General features: G+C 43.7%; 1 protein-coding gene across 3 annotated transcripts in view; it reads right to left on the minus strand.

Annotated features, from left to right (window-relative positions):
• LOC147889300 (homeobox-DDT domain protein RLT2-like) overlaps nucleotides 1–20,789 on the minus strand; it is a 123,597-nt gene that overhangs the window by 20,801 nt on the left and 82,007 nt on the right. For all 3 annotated transcript variants that reach the window (XM_087391358.1, XM_087391356.1, XM_087391357.1), the window contains exons 11-15: nucleotides 5,426–5,578; nucleotides 4,997–5,152; nucleotides 4,688–4,894; nucleotides 3,704–4,453; nucleotides 2,662–3,204 (exon numbers count right to left, since the gene is read on the minus strand). In XM_087391358.1, the coding sequence (XP_087247484.1) occupies nucleotides 2,662–3,204; nucleotides 3,704–4,453; nucleotides 4,688–4,894; nucleotides 4,997–5,152; nucleotides 5,426–5,578 (1,809 nt within the window). The remainder of the gene's footprint in view (nucleotides 1–2,661; nucleotides 3,205–3,703; nucleotides 4,454–4,687; nucleotides 4,895–4,996; nucleotides 5,153–5,425; nucleotides 5,579–20,789) is intronic.

Below are 20,789 nucleotides of genomic sequence, written 5' to 3' on the forward strand. Positions count from 1 at the left end.
CATGATAGATTTTGGCTCCTTGGTCTCATAGGCTTTTTTGGCCTTTTTTGACATTAATAAACCTTTTCTTTCCTCACAAGGGACTACATACACTATAAATTGCATATGGACAAAGTACAATGGCCCCGATCTTGGCAAGGCTTTTCAATGAAGCGGTTTGCACTAGTTTTCCCCACACTTTCTTTGATTCTTTCACTTCCAGGATCACCGAATCACTTCTCTTCTCCTTGATTATTTTGGTCTGCCTAGTAGGCATGTATGGCAGTCGATGCTTGGGGCCTGATTTATAAGAGGTGGACTGGGCTCGATTGGAGGGGCTCTAGATTCTCTTATCTGCACGGATGATACACCGTAAGCAGATCATTTTGGCTGAGTTCGGGTCCCTACCACCCCAACTTGATGAAACATTCCAAGTGATCACATACTTCAACTGAGTCAAGGACTTTGGTTCATATTTCGACCAAATCTTGGTTCAACTCAAGCCGATGCAAGCTATCATGGCTGGCCCCATCCGCATCCATGACATTAGTAACTGAGAGCAATCAAAGATATTGCTACCTGAAGGCCCCCTCTATTCCACTCGCCTATCACAAGGCTAACCAAGTCAATCGGGAGGATCTCATACAACTACGCACATACAGAACCTAATTAACCCCTAGAGAGCGTCCTGTGAAGCTCAACTTCTATAGAGATCATTGGTTACAAATATCAAAGGAGGGATTCATCAACCCGCCAGGATACACACGGATCCACTCTTTGAGGATTTCGCACCTTCCCACTCTTTGAGGATTTTGATAGGGCCAATTACGCATTGAGAATCGACGAGCTAAGGGCACACCTAGCCTGTACGACACAGAGACCAGCTGCTCAAGGTACGTAGACGAGATCAAGGAACTCAGTCAGAATAGCGTGATCACCAATTTTTCTAGTCAAATAGCATGGACTAGTAGTCCCCACAGAGATGGTGTAGCCAAGGCCTAGAGCGAGAGACACGACAAAGCCATCAGTGTGTCAATGTACAGATAAGGCTTGGGGATCTTCCCTCCATGTTCACCAGACCAGGGATACAACCAACAAGGGTGACAATGGCACTTGTTCAACAGAGAGCTACACCTAGGAGACCTCAATGGACCATGGAAACTGACCGTCGGTGCTTTATCACGAGTCACATGCTGCCACAGCACCGATCACCACTGGAGCCTCTCTCCACCAAGACCCTCTTATCCATTCTCAGCCGCCCAGTGGACTTGGTTCCTCAAACAAACCGTCTCAATGATGCCACACCGCGGTTCCCATCCTCTCCAAGTCTCACATACTATTTCTGTTTATGTTTGTATTTGTCTTGGGTGCGGACGCCTACTTAGGTAGGAAAGTATATACTTCCAATCAGAAAGCATGCACGTGACAAAAGGGTATCCCTTGACTCTACCTTCAATGTGACCTAAAATAAGTCCCAATGGGTGGGCTGCCAATGACCCAAGGCAGTAGTGTAAAACCAGATGTTGCATCATGTAAATCCATGGCTGGTCACCCTGCATAAATAGTAACAGCATTTTCCCCTTGTGAGCTAGAATATGCAAGTGAACATTAAGAATATTCAGACCCCCATGCATTTTAGGCGAGCAAATATGATCCACTGAAAGCAGACGCAGGGCTTTCTAGCGATAGCAAGAAAGCCAGAAAAGCTCCACAATATGAGACATAAAGCAAGAGATGTCCTACTTTGCAAACATCATCAAAGGCAAGTAAAACTGGATACAAGCAATCAAAATGGATTGCACAATACAATAGCTCTCTCTCTCTCTCACACACACAAACATGCGTGCACGCATGCTTCAGTGCGTGTATATTTGAGTGAGACACACACACATATGCACATATCTGGGGCCTCTAAAATAATTGAATACTCTCTCTTTAAGAAATCTTTACTCTCCAAAACAGCTCCATATGCATGTGCCTGTATTCATAAAGTTGCATTAAATCAGCATAATGATTATATTCATGTATTTTGTTATCAGTGCAATCATGCAGTACTGCTATTAGAACACTGAAAAGGTTTTGATAAAACCAAACATCTCAACTAGCAATCGCAGAGTATTTTCTGCAATTAATAGATTTTATTCTGCAAATGCCGGCACCACCCACAAATGTCATAGAAGGGCTTCATTACAATCCATCATAGCTTCTCAAGAGAAACATGAAATCCCCTAAAAGTAGAAAAGCTAATAAAGGATCACCAATTTCTTAGTCTAAAGAAAGAGTTAAGAGAGTCAATGCATAAAACACAACCACTTCAAGCCAGGTGGCAACCTCCCAACCCTTGTTCCAGGAAGATAACTTCTTGCCAGTATCACTTGTACCACAATAAGCTCTTGAGAACACCGTTGTATTCACCTTCCTGAAAATTAGTCACTCCAGATGGAGCCTTATGGTATGTAGGTAAGAATATGTAGACAACAAGTGCAAAACGAACTGTACCAACCGTACATCCTCATCCAAAACTTCAAGTGTTAGAAAAAACATTTGTGCTAGAATGTGTGACACGAGACAAAAAACATTTGTGCTAGAATGTGTGACACGAGACAAAAAAAGAGATTGATACCTAGATAGATACATAAAAGTAGAGAGAGAGAGAGAGAGAGAGAGAGAGAGAGAGCAAACCTCCTCTGTATCAATAACATGCCACTGAGCATCTTCAGAGGATTCAAAATAAATCCTGCCGCAACCTGGATCTTGGCCATTGTTGCATGTCACAAATTGCCAATAACGATTATGTCTGCGGTCAAAACCAAGCGGAAGAGACCTGTAAACATACAATTCCTCTGCCCTGAGGCTAATATCTGCTTTTAACTGTGCACGAGACTTATCAGTAGCATATCCAAGTGCCACCGATGCTTCTTGGTTCAAGGGACCACCTTGCCCAGATATTATCTTTTCAGCTCCTACATCATTTGCTGCATCAGCTCTTGTAGGGATTGTATCTAGCATCAGTTCCACTTTTGATTCTGATGCGTCAGCGCACTTCTCAATATCACCAAACGGACTCTCATGTTCCCCTTCAACATCATTTGTAGCCTCCACCTTACATCCTTCGTCTGACTGAATCTGCAGTTTAATAAGTTGCTCTTCTTTGAAACGCCGCCTATCAAGCTGTGCTTCTGCCCACAGTTGTCTCTTGAGAGAATTTGCTGCTTCTAGTCGTTCCTGCACAGCAGTGCAATGAAGACCATGCATTCCCAATCAGTGGCATTTGCCTGTTAAAAGGACGGGTATGACAAAATTTTATACATTTTAATAGGGCCTTTAGGGGCACGTATTGCCAAATTCAGATGCACTGGGCTTACACTGCCGACCTCAATATTAGTACAAGGCTAAGGTTATAAGACATTTGGATATTGGAGACATTTTCCCAACAAAAAATGTTCCGACACAACTATTTGAAACTGAAAAATGGACTTCTTTGAGCAGGCAAAGATAGGCAAAGCAAAACAAAATGAAATGATGACCCAGAAACCACTGTTTCAGAGATCTAATGCTTTATTTATTTGCACCTACCAGGTTTCAATATATTTTCAAATACTGTGTAACTTTTGCATGGACTCTCATATCTTTGATATGCATGCTTCAATATATTTTCAAATATTATGTAATTTTGCATGGACTCTCACGTCTTTCATGCTTCAATGACAACATAGAAACTAACCTCGAGTGCCACACGAACTGTGTTGCCTTCATTGACCATCTCAACCAACGCTACCAGTGCACTCAACCGTTCTTCAACACTCAAATCACAGTAATCACCTTCCATCAAACCCTGAACCCAAGGTTCACCTATGTGACTTTCATCAATCTCAGTCTCTTCAGGAGACCCATTTAATAAGGGCATATGGTCCAAAATAGTTGTCTTTTCTCCTGAAACTCCAGACTTCTCAACATTCATGAATGCTAACTCCATGTCTGCACTGCTCTTCTGAACAAGGTTAGTGTGGTGAGACACTGAAAATTGACTGTTAATATCTTGTGTCAACTGTTCCTTTTCATTTGCTAGATTTACCCCCGATGCCAGGTCTCCAACATTCTCGATGCACAAATTGGCTTTTCCTTCAGCTAAGGCTCCTTCTGCCTCATCCCCTTCAACATCTTCAATATCCTCATCTGTATCCTCCTCCCTTTCAGGCTCATCAACAAACTCTGTGTCCCTTTCAGGCTCATCAGCAAACTCTGTCCCCTTTTCAGCATCTTCTACCTCAGCACTTGCATTCTGAAACAACTGCACCTTTTCCCTTGCTGCCTGCAGTATATTCTCTGCATCTTCAGGATCTTTTCTAAAGGCTGACCGTACACAATATGTTGAGGGAGCAACCCGCTCAAAAAGTCTTGCATCTCTGGATAGAGCTGCAGCAATAGATGCTTCTGGCGTTTTGCTCGTACTGAGATCTCGCAATCCCGATTTCTTTTCAAAACGCACATCATGATTAATTCAGTATCCTCAATAGCTCATGATTTGCAAAAAAAGGAAGATTCCCATAATCTGTCTTTATAGACATGCAAACTCAACTGATTATATCCCACAACTCATCCAATGTGAAAACATAAGTGATTATATTTTCTCCCCCCCGCCCCCCCCAAAAAAAAACCCTCTAGTAATTGCTAACAAATAAGAAAAAATGAAATAAAGATCCCATACCTGGATACGTTCAGCAACCTCCATAATTGTCAAACCACTGCTGCCTTCCACGGAGAGCACATGGAATGCAGCAAACTTGACAGTCCCTGGTGTCAAGCGGTGGCGCTTCCGACGTCCGTGCCCCCCTTTTCCCCGCATTTGAGAGACTGCATTTTCTACTGCCACTCCTGACCGCAAGGTATTAACGATATTTTCCCCTTCATTCCCCTGGAAAAGAAGATTATATGTATGACACCCGAAAAATCCCCCAAATAACTAATTCAAAGTACCAGCAGCCTCAAACTTATACCATCAAAGACCATAAATTACCTCAGCCTCATCACATGGATGATCAACCTCAATTGCATGCTTCTTCCATTTGGGTCCATATCCCGCAGACAAGGCAAACTGACGAAGAATCTCAGGCCATGTCAATGGATTCAAGTGCTGCCGCCACTCACGAATATCAAAGCCCCATGCAAAAGCCTGTGCAAATGTGACCTCAGGTTTTTCAGTTTTAATATTATTGCAACATGCAGGTATTTTGTAGGAAACCACCATGCACTAATAGGCCAATTTTGAAATATTCACATTCTAAAATACAGATATCATAATCATCCGAACAAAAATAAAGCAGAGCCTTAACCTAAATGTGAAATTTCTGCTATGGGTAAGGCTTTCAAAATCGAACCGACAACATATTCCAAATATAATCACATCCTTACGCAATGCCTTGAGGGTCAATAGAGAGAAACTTACAGCTTCAACAACAAGAGAATGACCCCCTCCAGAGGAACCAAGGGCATTTTGATTCACTGCCACTCCAGCTGCTGAAGCCTGAGCCACATCCTCAATGTCCTTCATCACTATTTTCAGAAGAGCAATATGGATTTCCCCTAATAGCCTGGGATCCTGCAATGTTGAGGGCCAATTATCACAAAAACACTACAACATCTCTCTCTCTCTCTCTCTCTCTCTCTCTCTCTCTCTCTCTCTCTCTCAACTACAGGACCATCAGGGTGAGCAGCCTAATGGCCAAACTATATGGAGCCATTCTTGAGTAAAAACTCAGCAAGTGGGCAGAGGCAGAAGGGGTAAGAGCACCGTCACAGGCGGGGTTCCATCTCAAACACCTGATGGTAGATCATCTAGTAGCCATAAGAGCAGCAATTGAGGGAGTAAAACATAGAAAAGGGGCCATTTACTGCTGTTTTGTAGACTTCAAGAAAGCATTCGACACACTACCACACAAAAAACTATGGGAGAGACTAGAAAAGCTCCAAGTCCCCCTGGAACTCAGAGAAGCCACGTACATACTCTACAAGAAGGTACGAGCTGAGCTAGCACAACCACGCGTAGATGGATCCAATTCCAAAGGAAAGGTCATCATAACCAGTGATATAGGGGTCAAGCAGGGATGCCCCTTGTCACCAACTCTCTTTGGTCTCTTCATAGACGAGTTGGAAGATTGGATGACAAAAAACAGAAAGGAGGAGCCCAGGCGGCTAGCTACACAGTATTGTTGCTCATTTATGCGGATGACGTGGTCTTCTTTGCAAAAGATAAGAGTGATATGCAGGGACACTTGGATGCCTAATATAATTTCTGCCAGTATTCAAAAATGCAGGTCAACATAGCAAAAACCAAAGTAATGGTGATCGGGTCTCGAAATAAACAGATAAATTTCACATTCGCAGGGAAGACTTTGGAAGTAGTTGCTACATTCAAATATCTAGGGCTGGATTTTACACATAACTACAAGTGGAATGCATGTGTGGAATGTAGGATTCTGGGAGGTTTAAAAGCATTGTACAGCTTCCAAAATAAATGCAGAAAGGCACACTTGTGGAATTGGGAGATGAGGAAATTTTTATACACCAATGCTTGTGCAAACAGTGGTTCTCTATGGATGTCCAGCCTGGCCGCCCGGGCTCTCCAGGATTTATTGGAAAAGGATAGAAGCAATGCATAAACGCTTTATTGTAGGCGAGTTGGGAGTTAAAACGCAGACACCATATCCCATCCTGTTAGCTGAAACAGGTATGACACCACTGGAAGGTGAAGCACTATGCCATTATCTAGGATACCTCAACAAGGTTAAGAAGATGGATGCACATCGGATGCCACATAAAGCAATGGAAGCCACTAAGACCACGGGCTGGTACAAAGATGGGAGGAATGGATGGAACTATGGGGGATAAAGGCGGCTGATATACTTGAAGAATCGTGTGAAATCAAAGACTTAGTGATGCTGAAAATGATACAAAAAATATGGCACGATCCAAGTACAAAAATGCAGTTCTACAAACAGGAAATCAACCTGATGGACAGCTATGCAATGCAGAAATATCTTGGGGAGGACATTTCAATATTCAAAAGGAATTCAATACGCAAAATAAGGACCAGCTCACATGATCTAGAAGTGGAGAAGGGTAGATGGATACGACCCAAGATCCCAAGGGAGGAGAGAATATGAAAATCTGCCCTAGCGAGCAGCACATACTCCTAAAATGTCGAGCATACGCACACATAAGGGAGAACCATGGCAACAATAGTTGTACTCTGAAGAATCTATTGGAACAGCCAGCCCACAAGTTTGGAAGTTACTTGAAAGAAATCTTGGAACATTGGAGCAAAAATCTCCGACTAGCACACAAAATAGTCCAGCAAATACTCACAATGTAGAAAGATTTGGGAGACTTTTATTTCAATGGTTGTAATCGACCACTATTTAATTTAAATAGTGGTCACCAGTCCCATAGATCCTGAGGGTCTCAAAAGGACTTCAATACGATCATATCATACCATCTCTCTCTCTCTCTCACACACACACACACACACTTTTTTTTGGTAATATCCAGTGCATATATTTATATGATCATAAATTTACATGATGGGAGGTCTCCAAAATGGAGAGTATCCCAAAGTTCAGAAGCATAAAAAGAAAAGCTGTATGCAAGAAGCATCCATATCACCCTCATGGCAGGCATCATATAGGGATTGCCGCAATGAGGCTCGGAAAGATTCATATGACTTGTGAATCTGCCGACCCAAGTATGCCAAATTATGCTCACCAAAGAGCCCAATATCGCACCCAAGAGAGAAATAGTGAGTATTGAGACAAAGACTTCATAAATCTACCAAAGAGCCAGAAATGTTCCCCAAATCTATGACTCGGGAAACGGATCCGAAGATAATCTGAAATTGTCCTGAGGAGGATCTTAGTACACGGGCAGTGCCAAAGCAAATGAATAACAGTCTCTGAAGGAGCCTGACATCTTAAACATGTGGATGGTGCAATGCGACGTTTAGCAAGTGTGACCCCCACTGACAATGTACCTGTCATACATCTCCAAAGAAAAAGTCTTTGTTTCAATGGCATTTTACACTTCCATAACATCTTGAGATTCTTTCGCCACCATGAGAGGGGCTTCCGTATATGCCACAGAGAATTAGCATATTGTTGAATCCATGGAGCAGGCTGAAGAAGCCTATAGGCTTTGATGGAGGTTAAGGTAGGAAGACGAACAGGATGAGTGCATGTAGCAGAGGATTGCAATTGCCAATCTGTAAACCTATCGGTGTCAGCCACAGGAGGAGCAGGTAGAAAAGGATGTAATAAATCAGCAATTTTCTTCCATATAGACCTATGATGCATTCCCAATGCATAGGAAGCAGTGGCCTGAGGAAAAGATAAGACATATCCCTTATCATCTACCACATCATGTATGTATCTAATTCCCAATTTCATGAGATTGTAGGCCCAAACAGGTTCCTGTAAAGCTAGCGGAATTGCAAAAATGGCACTCCAATGAATACTTTCTTTCCTCATTGAGTTTGTCCTCGAGCAACTATCAAGAGCCCATTTGACCTTAGAAAGTACTTGTTTCCAGTCAAGTATGAGAGAGAGAGTGTGTGTGTGTGTGTGTGTCTATGTGTGTCTGTGTGTCTGTGTGTATGAAAGAGAGAGTGTGTGTGTGTGAGTGTAAGAGAGTGCGACCTCTGCTGTTCAGCCTCGCCAAGGATTCCGTACAGCCTCCCTTTCTATCCGTACACCTGTACGGTTGTCGTACAGTGTTCATACGACCGTACAAACGCATAGGTTAGGTTTGACTTAGCTCCGAGTGCAGTTCCATACCCGTCTGGATCGCCATGGTTTTTTCTAAAGACCACGTTCCGTACGTCCATACAGCCCCGTCTGCATCTCCGTACAGTCCAGTCTTTTCCGTACCCCGTCTGCATCTCCGTCCAGTCCAATCTTTTTCGTACAGCCCCGTCTACATCTCCGTACAGTCCAGTCTTGTCCGTACAGTCCACTGTCTTTTCCGTACAGTCTTGGGTCTTGCTCCTGTACTTTTTCGTACAATCCTGTGTCTTGATTGTTCCTTCTATACTTCTCCGTACAGTCCCTCTTGCCTTGTCGTATTTCAATCATGGCTTCAGGTTTGGATGTTTGTACATATGCTCGAAAAGAAAGACCCGCAGATGCTAAGCGCCGCCCTTCACAACCTGCATCACAACATGATGAACTTACTATGGAAGCTCAGTATGTTTTTGATACCTTTAAGGATGACTTTCAGCAGTCACGACAGGAATGGGGCAAACCAGTTCTAGAGGTCACGTACAAATTGAAATTGCCGTCCCTCGTGAATCCTCTCAGGAAGTTATCTCAAACCGCGGTTATAATTTTCTTTCCAGGAAGAATCCCAGCAGCCAGTGACGTCGCACAGTGGATTAAGTCCATCCTTTGAAGATGCTTTGTAGAGGGAGTATATTTTGCTTCTAGAGGCTTTTATGAGGTGCATTTATCAGATGCTTTGTGCAAGCAGAGGCTACTTGAGCTCTCTCCCCTCTTTTACGGGAAGCAGATGGTACATGCTATGCCCTGGTCCCCAAACAAGGATTATCAAAGTCTTATGCGACATCATTGTCCTGTGTGGGTTGAGGTTGTTAACTTCCCGAACTATATGCATAAAGAGTTGCCTGGCCTAGCTGCTTCTTTAGGACAGATCATTTGTCCTCCACGCCCTATGGAAACCGTAACAGGTTCTGCATTCTCTGGGACACTGATAAACCTACCCCTCCTTCTATTGCAGTGGAAGTTGAGGGAGTGTAATTGGGAAAAAAGTATTTTGAATTGAAATGGGGTGTGTTTGCACGAGCTTGTTTTGCCTGCCACAAGTTTGGGCATCTAGCCTCAGAATACCCAATGGTTCTGCATCAGCCCCCTCCCAATGCCTTGCCGCCCCAGACACGGGGAAAGAATGAGAATTTGCAAGCTAAGACAGCAAATAGAAATGGAGCAAAGAATGCCAAACCAATCAAACAGGTGCACTCACTTGCTGAAAAAGGAAGAGATCAAGAAAAAGAGAAGATGAAGGAATCTGCAGGAACTGATCGGGATGGTTTTCAACAGCCTAAGAAGGTGGTTGTATTGAATCAACGCCCCTTTCAATCTCGTCAATGGGATGCTTCTTCTCCCTCACCAGGACAGGCTTCTACTTCAGCTCCAGTCCTTCAAAATTGGGTGGGGGTTTTGAAGAAGGGCATCGCCATATGTGATTCTGAAGAAGGGGAGAATGCTATGTCTTTCATGGATCATGAAGGAATGCAGCCCATGCAGGCAGAGGCTTTGCCTCTTTGATGTCTTGTTTTATACTTATACTTTACTGTATATACCTCTTTCATGCATCAAACACTTAAGTGCTTTACATACAATGTACAGAGCCTCTGCAATGTCTCAAAGTGGAGGCTTTTATGGAATTATGTACATAAAATGCAGCCAGATATTGTTTGTTTGCAAGAGCATAATCGACTCTCCAAGGTTGGTCATCATGATTATTTTGGCGGTTATGATATATATTATGCTGGTACCACTACCTACTCACGTGTATGCATACTCGTTAGACATGAGCTGGAGCCTTAGTTAGCCTTCAATGACAGCAGTGGCAGATGGATGGTCATACAATGTAATGTCAATGGTGATATTCTTGAGTTTGCATCAGTCTATGCCTCCCAGACCTCTGCCATGAGGGCTTCTTTATGGGATTCTTTAAGCAAATATCCATGGAGATCTAATGCATTCATCTGTGGAGATTTTAATAATTTCCCTCTGCTAAGAGATAACACCACTTCAAGATCTCATATGCTAGGCAGAAATGGGATAGCATGCTTCTTTTTGTGCAGGCTGAAGATTTATGGCTGCTTCTCCAAGGATCAGTGCCTGGATATACTTTTCATCATAATGCACTTACTACATACTGGGCAAGGCTTGACAGATGGTATTTGTTTTACCCACAACAATATGCAGATTTTAGCCCTCATCTCCTTATAGATTTCTCATTGGGCTTGTCAGATCATGCCCCATTATGGATGAATTTGCACCTTGGTATGCCACTGGATGATTTGCCACCCCTTTCCAGTAGATTATTGCATGTTAATCAGGCTTATTTCCGACATCACTATTTCCAGCAAATTATCAGACTTGCAATTCATCCCTTGCCTTTGCATGCCCAGGAGGACATGGATTATGCCTGGGACAGTTTTGTCTCTCGTATACAGAATGTCATTAGGGAGTATGGAAACCAGCATATGACTAAATGGAGGAATGAGGTTAAATGGGCAAAAAGGACAGCACAACAATTGACTGAATTTTCACATTTAAGGCCTCTCTGAATCAGAAAATGATTCCCTTTCACATGCTCGGATTAAATTGACTGTTAATGATCAGAGGAAATTGCACAAATGGCAGATTAGGGCAAGAATGAAGCCCCTCATGGATAAGGGCTGCTCAATCTGAATGCTACTCAAAAGAAAAACTCATGTCTAAGGATAAGGAAGCTAGATGGCTCTTGGACGCACTCTTTCTCTAATCTCCAAGATGAATGCCAAAATTATTTCCAGAAATTGTTCTCTGCTCCTGGTTCCCCATCAAATCAAATGACTGATGCAAGGACTGAATTTCTCCAATATGTTTCTGAAATAGTGGAAATGCATGATGCTCTTACCTTGGAGAGACCCTTTACTGACACAGAACTTGATAATGCATTGTTCCACCTCAGCAAATACAAGTCCCTTGGCTGGGATGGCCTTACGGTGGAATTTTATATTTCTTTTTGTAATGATTTAAAAGATGTCCTCTTGCAAATGATCAATGTTGCCTGGCAAGAAAATCAGTTACCGCACTCTTGGAAGCATGGCATAGTCAAACTTGTGCCCAAAAAACATCTGTGTGACCATATGTCAAATTAGAGGCCTATTACTTTGATGCCTGTAGTTTACAAACTCATTACCAAAATGATTGTGCATAGGCTTCACAGGATACTGGATGCGGGACTTCATCCTCATCAGTATGGATTTGTGCCGCGAGGACAAATCCATGATAATATTTCCAATGCCTTGACTGCAATTGAATATGCTAAGTATTCGCATCAAGATGTCCTTATATTGCAAGTGGATATTGCTAAGGCATTTGATACTGTTCAATGGTATTTTCTCTCTCAAATCATGACAAAGTTAGGCTTTGGTCCCAAGATAGCAAATGCAGTTTACTGGCTTTATTCTGACTCTACTTCTCAGTGCATTCTTGGGGGTCATCTGTCTCGGTCATGGACATTGGGTCGATCAGTTAGGCAAGGCTGCCCTCTTAGTGCTCTCTTCTATGCCATTGCAACTCATCCCCTTTTGATGTATCTTGATCATCTTACAAACACAGGACAGATGACTGGTCTTAAAATCCCTGGGGCTGCATCTTTTTTGGCACAAGCATATGCTGATGATTCCTTCTTTATGCCAAAGAATTCTCCCCGGGAAGTTCACATGCTTATGACCACTCTTTCATTGTATGGTTTGGCAGCAGGATTGCATGTCAATTTTGACAAATCTAAATTACTTCCCCTGACACAGGGATATCCCATAGGATGGCATATCACCAGGAAGCAGCAGCTAAAATTGATCTTCCAAAGGCTTCAACATAAACTGCTCTGAAATCATCCCACAAGTTCCACATTGAGGCCAAACGTGAGATTGCAAATACACGACGTAGAGATTCAACACTATGTACTTTATATGACGTACAAGAGGTGGAAGATTAGAATCAACATTTGCGTAGGTTCACTCCAACCCCTCATAAAGCTCCGGTCCGATCTGTACAACTCCTCTACCTTGGCTCTTCTTGATTTTTCCCTCTCTTTCATTCAATTCCCTCAAGGAATTGGGGCTTTTGACCAATGTGCAGTAAAGTTGCATTTGAAAGGTAAAATTCTGCATTTGCCCTTCATTTGGCACACATGCCCTCTCAAAATTTGGGGCTTTTGCTCTAGTTGTTCTTGCAATTGGATGTTGTGCCGTTTCGGTTCTTTTACATTTTCCACCATGCAAACTACAGCCATATGCCCTTAATTTAGTGGCTGGATGTTATACCCCCAGTGGACGTTAATACACCCTTATGCCATAAGGATGTCTTTGATCACATAAATACGTTTATACATCTCTCTCAAGATCTATGGATCGGTACTAGAGAGGGAGATTAGCTATCATACAGAGGCACGGGGGCAACAGGCACTAGGGCAGGCAGGATTTAGGAGGCAGCACTCTACTCTAGACCACATTTTCACTCTAAGGGCTGTCATTGAGGAGGCGAGGTTCAAACATCATAAAGTCTATACATGTTTCGTAGACTTTCGTAAGGCTTTCGACACTATCCCACGATCCTGCATGATCAGGAGACTACAGGAGATGCAAATTCAGAGACGTTGATCTGGGGTGTGATGAACCTATATGAGTCAGTCAAATCTAGGGTCCATGCTCCAGGCAGTCTATCGGATTGGGTCGAGAGCACCATTGGGGTGAAGCAGGGCTGTCCTCTCTCACTGACTCTCTTTGGACTCTACATCGATGAGTACACATCTTTCATAGATTGCCTAGGGGGAGAGCGTTCATTACTAGGTGATCTCCTCATACAGATATTGTTATATGCTGATGATATAGTCCTTATATCCTCTTCGATGGAGGGGCTGCAGAGAGATCTGGAGGCATTAGAGCTGTTTTGCAGAGAGAGACCTGATGATCAACCTTCTAGGCTCACAGAAGCAAAAGGATGCACAAGAGTGGAGCAAGAAGTGGAAGCCGTCACATCCACTAGAATAATGAAAATGAAAGTACAAAGTACTATAAAAGAGAACCCTAGGACCTAGTGTCCTAGTGGTACCACTAGTACTAGGTGTCATACGATACTAAAAGTACTAGGTGACCTGAGTGCCAATAACTAAAGCTACATAGCACATACCAAGGCCCAGAGGACATGAATACGACCAGGAGAAGATGGCCTACAAACCCCCCTCCATGGTATGGGCTGAAGTATTCTAGAAGCATCTCAGAATACTTGGTATTTTTTTGTCATGGTCGCACATGTTCATCCAAAAGGATATAGCCACCTATGAATGTACAAGGTATGCCAGATCATGTGACAAAGGGAACCAAGTGTAAAGCCTGTCGAAACACTTTGAACTTGGGACGAGGAAGTGCCTTTGTAAACATATATGCTATGTTGTCCTCTGTGGGTAGGTAGGACAACTCTATGTCTCCTACTGACAACTGCTCTCGAACATAATGATAGTGAACTTCAATGTGCTTGGTACGTGCATGAAACACTGGATTACGCGCAATGGCCAAAGCACGCTGGCTGTCAGTGTAGACCATAGTGGAGGATGTCTGACAAATACCAAGATCTGTAAGTAACTGTCGAAGCCAGACACACTCTACTATAGCGGTGAAGGCTGCCCTGTACTCAGCCTCACAGCTGGATGTGGCAACTGTTGGTTGCTTCTTGCTAAGTCAAGAGATACATGAACTGCCAAGCAAAAAACGATTCCCGGTATGTGACACTCTGGTGTCGGAACAACCTGCCCCGTCACTATCCGTGTAAGCATGCATAGTAAGTGAACCCTGATCACCATAGAAGAGGACTAAATCCTAAGGGCCTCTGACATATCTGAAGACTCTCTTCACTGCCTACCAATGCTGTGAACTGGGCATGTGCATGAACCTGCTGAGCTGGGATACTGCATACTGTAAGTCAGGTCTGGTGTGGCATAAGTAAATGAGACATCCAACAGCCTGCTGGTAAAGAGTGATATCACATGGTGGGCTCCCATCATGGGCTGAAAATTTGAAGCCAAGATCCACTGGAGTAGAGATTGGCTTGCAATCCTCAAACTGGAAATGATCAAGGAGCTGTCCAGTATACTTGGACTAGTATACTTGGACTGTGACATCATGATAACCCCCTCAACATGAGCAAACTAAATGCCCAAATAATAGTGCAGCTGTCCCATGTCTGACATTTCAAAAGCTTGCTGCAAATCAGCCTTGAAAGCTGCAATATGCTGAGTATCAGGGCCCGTGGTCAGCATGTCATCCACATATAAAATCAGCACTAAAAAATCAGATCCACTCCCACGGACATAAAAAGTAAGCTCTGTGAGGCTATTCTGAAAACCAAAGGACAGTAAGTGTGCATGAATTTTAGCATACCATGCCTGAGGTGCCTGCTTCAAACCATAAAGGGATTTTCTCAACCGACATACCTTGTTTTCAAAGCCAACAACCTAAAAGCCAAGAGGTTGTGTCACATAAACTTCTTCCTGCAGATCCCCATGAAGAAAGGCAGTCTTGATGTCAAGCTGGTGCACTTGCCAATGGTGATGGGCTACAATGGCAATGACACATCTAATAGTAGTAATCCTGCAAGTGGGAGCAAAGGTCTCCTCAAAGTCAATGCCTTGTTGTTGGGCATACCCTTTTGCAATAAGACGGGCTTTGTGTCGATCTATGCTGCCATCAGATTTCCTTTTTAATTTGTAGACCCACCGGGTACCAATGGCATGCTTGCCGGGAGGGAGATCTACTAATTCCCATGTGTCATTTTTTGCAATAGATTGTAGCTCAGCTCTCATTGCATCCATCCACTCTTTGCTGTCAAAAGCATCTGTATGGCACAAAGCCTCTTCATTCCAAGCTGTAGCAAGGAGTGCAAACTCAAGAAAGTGACCATGCATCTGTCTATTCCCTGATCTTGTCCAGGCAGCAAGAGGTTGATCTTGTTTGCTGTCCCTCAATGTGTCAAGAAGCCATCTGGGAACTTGTCGTTGCTGTCTATTGACAGCTCTTTCTTCAATCACTGCATCATGAATAGTGGGATCATTTTGTGCTGGAAGAGGAACCTGCAAATCAGCATGGGATGCTGGCTGATCATTGCTTGTTGGAGGGCCTGCAAGAGACTCATGTTGCTGGTCAAAGTCTCCCTCTGAGGGAAGCAAAGGTAACCAAGAGTCAAAGGCATCAAACATGTCAACTTCTCGCTTAGCTTTGCAGTCCACAAGAGGAGAAGCCGAATGTTCAGCAAAGATTACATCTCTACTGACAATAATCTTCCCAGTATTTGGTTGGTATAACCGATACCCTCTGCTCTCCGGGCTGTAACCAATAAATATGCATGTGATTGCCTTATCATCAAGCTTATGTCTCAGCTGAGATGGTACATGAACATATGCAAGAGACCCAAAAACTCTCATGTGTGAAAGTGGAGGTTTCCTGCCTTTCCATGCTTCATAAGGTGTAACAGTCCTCAATGCCCTTGTAGGTGATCTATTCAGCACATAGTTGGCACACATCACTGCATCAAGCCAAAATTTATTGGGTAAGGACTTGGCCTTAAGCATGCATCTGGCCATCTCCATAGTGGACCTGTTCTTCGTTTCAAGAACAACATTATGCTGAGGAGTGTAAGGAGTTCTGCATGAGTGAACAATGCCCTGTGAAGACAAAAATGCATCAAACTCCTTTAACACATACTCTCCCCCCCTATCTATGTTGAAGAGTGACAAGCTTGCATCCTGATTCATTCTCAACCATATTCAGTCACCTCTCAAAGCATGAGAACACGTCAGATTTGGCTTTTAACGCATATACCCATCAATATCTTGTGAAGTCATCAATTAGAGTCATGAAATATTTGTATCCCCCAATGGCATTTGTCCTCATTGGGCCACAGACATCACTGTGCACTAGCTGCAATTTCCTTTGTGAGAGTTTTGGACAATTCTTTTGAAAAGGAAACCGATGCATCTTACCCAAAAGACAACCCTTACACACATGTTTGGAAACTGTGTGAGTTTGAGGTACATCATTTGCCATGCCCTGTGAATGTAACTTGGTAAGAGCTCTATGGCGCGCTAAGGCCCTTGCTCAGTACTATACTATGCTGAAATAAAGAGCTCAATAGCTCAAGCAAAAATCAAATACAAAGCATGTCGTATCAAATCATGTCATGTCATGTCATATCATGTGTTATCTGAAGTACGAAGAAGAGAGCTGGAGCTGGAACTGGAACTGGAACTCAGAATCCGAAACCTGGCACTGTGGTGGCTCGTCTATAAGCAATGAAGATGTCTCGGATTTGCGTCCGTCGGATTGTCTCACGCTGTGGTGGCAGCCAACAAGGGTTACTGGGGTTACTGTGGCCCTTGTTAGGCGCAAAGCTATGAGTAGGAGACACAGAACCACACCCATGAGTAGCCGACAGCACTCTATCGCCGATTTCATGCCTCCATTGCCTCATCTACCCTAATGTGATGATGATGATGATGATGATGATGATAATGATGAGATTGATATGTAGTCGACCTCTGACATGACTATGTTGTACTTAGTACTATCACTTAGCATTTTTGCATTCTGCAATGGCGTTTAGTAGCTCCACCCTTACAGCTCATTTTGTACCAGGTTTTTCACAGACTCATAGACCCATCACACTTCCGAAGATTTTAATAAACTCTCTCTCTCTCTCTCTCTCTCTCTCTCTCTCTCTCTCTCTCTCAGAGCATGATCACTGAGTTTTTCCAGCCAGATAGTACAAAGCAGTATGCCCCAAGGAGATGGCAAAGCTGAAGTCTAGAGCAAGAGACACAACAGACCCTTTAATGGGTTGATGCATAGACCAGGCTTGGGGATCTTCCCTCCATGTTCACTAGATCACGGGCTCAGCCTACAGGGGTGAAAGTGGTGCTTGTCCGATGTAGGGCCACGACTAGGAGACCGCAATCCACAGCGGACCACACGTGCACACCACTGCCAGTGCTCTATCACAAGTTTTTTGCCATTGCAGCATCCTACATTGCTGAACTCCCCCTTGGGCTTGACCCCTTCACAGCTTCCACATGATCATTGCAATGATGCCACAGCCTAGTCTATGCTCCTCTCCATTTGGCTCAAATCTTTTTATATATTAATGTTTCTAGGATTATGTTGTATTTGTCTTGGGTGTGTGATGCCCGCTTAGAGGCTCCACCCAATCAGCTCATTTTATCAAGTTCTTTCAGTCTCATAGGCTCTTTGCTTTTTTGAAGACTTAATATAACCCCCCCCCCCTTCTCTCTCTCTCTCTCTCTCTCTCTCTCTCTCTCTCTCTCTCTCTCTCTCATATTTTCTCATTTACGGGTCGTTACTAGAGAGAAAGACCAGCTCCAATACAAAGACGCATGGGCAGAGAACACTGGGGCAGGCTGGTTTTAGGAGACTGCATTCCACTCTGGATCATATCTTCACTTTGCGGGCAGACATTGAGGAGGCAAGATAAAGTCTACGCCTGCTTTGTAGACGCCTTGACACCATCCCACAATTTCACATGATCAAACGATTACAAGAGATGCAGATTCCATTTAGGGGGTGATGGGTCTCTATGAGTCAAACAAAGGACGAGTACGTGCTCGTGGAGACCTTTCAAGCTAGGTTGAGAGCACGATAGGGGTGAAGCAGGATGCCCCCTCTCACCAACACTATTAGGGCTATATATTGATGAAATCACGACATTCATTGACTGCCTCGGAGGCGAGGGATCGCAACTGGCCGATCTAATGATAGAGATATTATTGTATGCAGATGACTTAGTCCTTCTATCCTCCTCACCTACACGATTACAGAGACCTATATGCCCTAGACATGGACTTGACGGTTAACCTTGGCAAGACCAACACTTCATCGGCATAGCTTCACCTATCAAGGAGAGCCAGTGCAGACACACTTCACATATATCGGTTTCATACCATTCCTAGAGGACCGTGGGTGTTTGAGTACTCGCTCACTTCACGAGGCCACCCTTCACCCTTTTCCTTGCACTACTCACTCCACTCGTACACCACCACCTAGGACCTTCCCTTGTAATAGCTGCTACAATGATGAGTGCAATGCGCTCCGCTGTCAGCTCAAACTCAAGACCACAAGCATAAGCTTCCGAGCGAAGCAAAGACTATGCACGAGTATCGATGATCGGTACAACAAAAGAAACACGCATTGTGGAAGCCATCACATCAACTAGTAGAAAATGAAAGTACAAACTACTATAAAAGAGAACCCTACGACAAAGTATCCTAGTAGTACCACTAGTACTAGGTGTCATAAAACACTAAAAGTACTAGCTGACCTAAGTGCCAATAACTAAAGCTACATGGCACATACCAGGGCCCAGAGGGCATCAATACGACCGAGAGAAGATCGCCTACAAACCCCCCTTCATGGTATGGGCTGAAGTATTCTGGAAACGTCTCAGAATACCTGGTATTTTCTTGTCATGGTTGCACATGTTCATCCAAAAGGATATAGCCACCTATGAATGTACAAGGTATGCCAGATCATGTAACAAAGGGAACCAAGTGTAAAGCCTGTCAAAAGACTTCGAACTTGGGACGAGGAAGTGCCTTTGTAAACACATCTACTATGTTGTCCTCTGTGGCTAGATAGGACAACTTTATGTCTCCTACTGACAATCACTCTCGAACATAATGATAGTGAACTTCAATGTGCTTGGTACGCGCATGACACACTGGATTACCCACACTGGCCAAAGCACTCTGGCTGTCAGTGTAGACCATAGTGGAGGATGTCTGACAAACACCAAGATCTGTAAGTAACTTTCGAAGCCAGACACTCTCTACTGTAGCGCTGAAGGCTGCCCTGTACTCAACCTCACAGCTGGATGTGGCAACTATTGGTTGCTTCTTGCTTAGCCAAGAGATACATGAACTGCCAAGCAAAAAACAATTGCCGGTATGTGACACTCTGGTGTCGAACCATGGTGTCGAACCAACCTGCCCAGTCACTATCCGTGTAAGCATGCATGGTAAGTGAACCCTGATCACCATAGAACAAGGCTAAATCATATAAAATCAGCACTAAACAATCAGATCCACTCCCACGGACATAAAGAGTGGGCTCTGTGGGGCTATTCTTAAAACCAAGGGATAGTAAGTGTGCATGAATTTTGGCATACCATGCCCTGCGTGCCTGCTTCAAACCATACAGGGCTTTTCTAAGCCGGCATACCTTGTTTTCAGAATTAACAACCTCAAAGCTAGGAGGTTGTGTTACATAAACTTCTTCTTGCAGATCCCCATGAAGAAAAGCAGTCTTGATGTCAAGCTGGTGCACTTGCCAATGGTGATGGGCTGCAATGGCAATGACACATCTAATAGTAGTAATCCTGGATGTGCTATGCTACCATCAGATTTCCTTTTTAATTTGTAGACCCACCGAGTACCGATGGCATGCTTGCTGGCAGGGAGATCTACTAATTCCCATGTGTCATTTTTGGCAATAGATTGTAGCTCAGCTCTCATTGCATCCATCCACTCTTTGCTATCAAAAGCATCTTTATGGCACAAAGGCTCTTCATTGCAAGCTGTAGCAAGGAGTGCAAACTCAAGAACGTGACCAATCTGTCTATTCCCTGATCTTGTCCAGGCAGCAAGAGGTTGATCTTGTTTGCCATCCCTCAATGTGTCAAGAAGCCATCTGGGAACTTGCCGTTGCTCTCTATTGACAGCTCTTTCTTCAATCACTGCATCATGAATAGTGGGATCATTTTGTGCTAGAAGAGGAACCTGCAAATCAACATGGGGTGCTGGCTGATCATTGCTTGTTGGAGGGCCTATAGAAGGCTCATGTTGCTGGTCAAAGTCCCCTCTCAGGGAAGCAGATGTAACCAAGAGTCAAAGGCATCAAACATGTCAACTTCTGTCTAAGCTTTGCAGTCCACAAGAGGAGAAGCAAAATGTTCAGCAAAGATTAC

This window comes from Dipteris shenzhenensis, chromosome 20 (genome assembly GCF_047967505.1).
Source record: "Dipteris shenzhenensis isolate YYH24624 ecotype China chromosome 20, Dip_SZ_1.0, whole genome shotgun sequence".
Classification (NCBI taxonomy): domain Eukaryota; kingdom Viridiplantae; phylum Streptophyta; class Polypodiopsida; order Gleicheniales; family Dipteridaceae; genus Dipteris; species Dipteris shenzhenensis.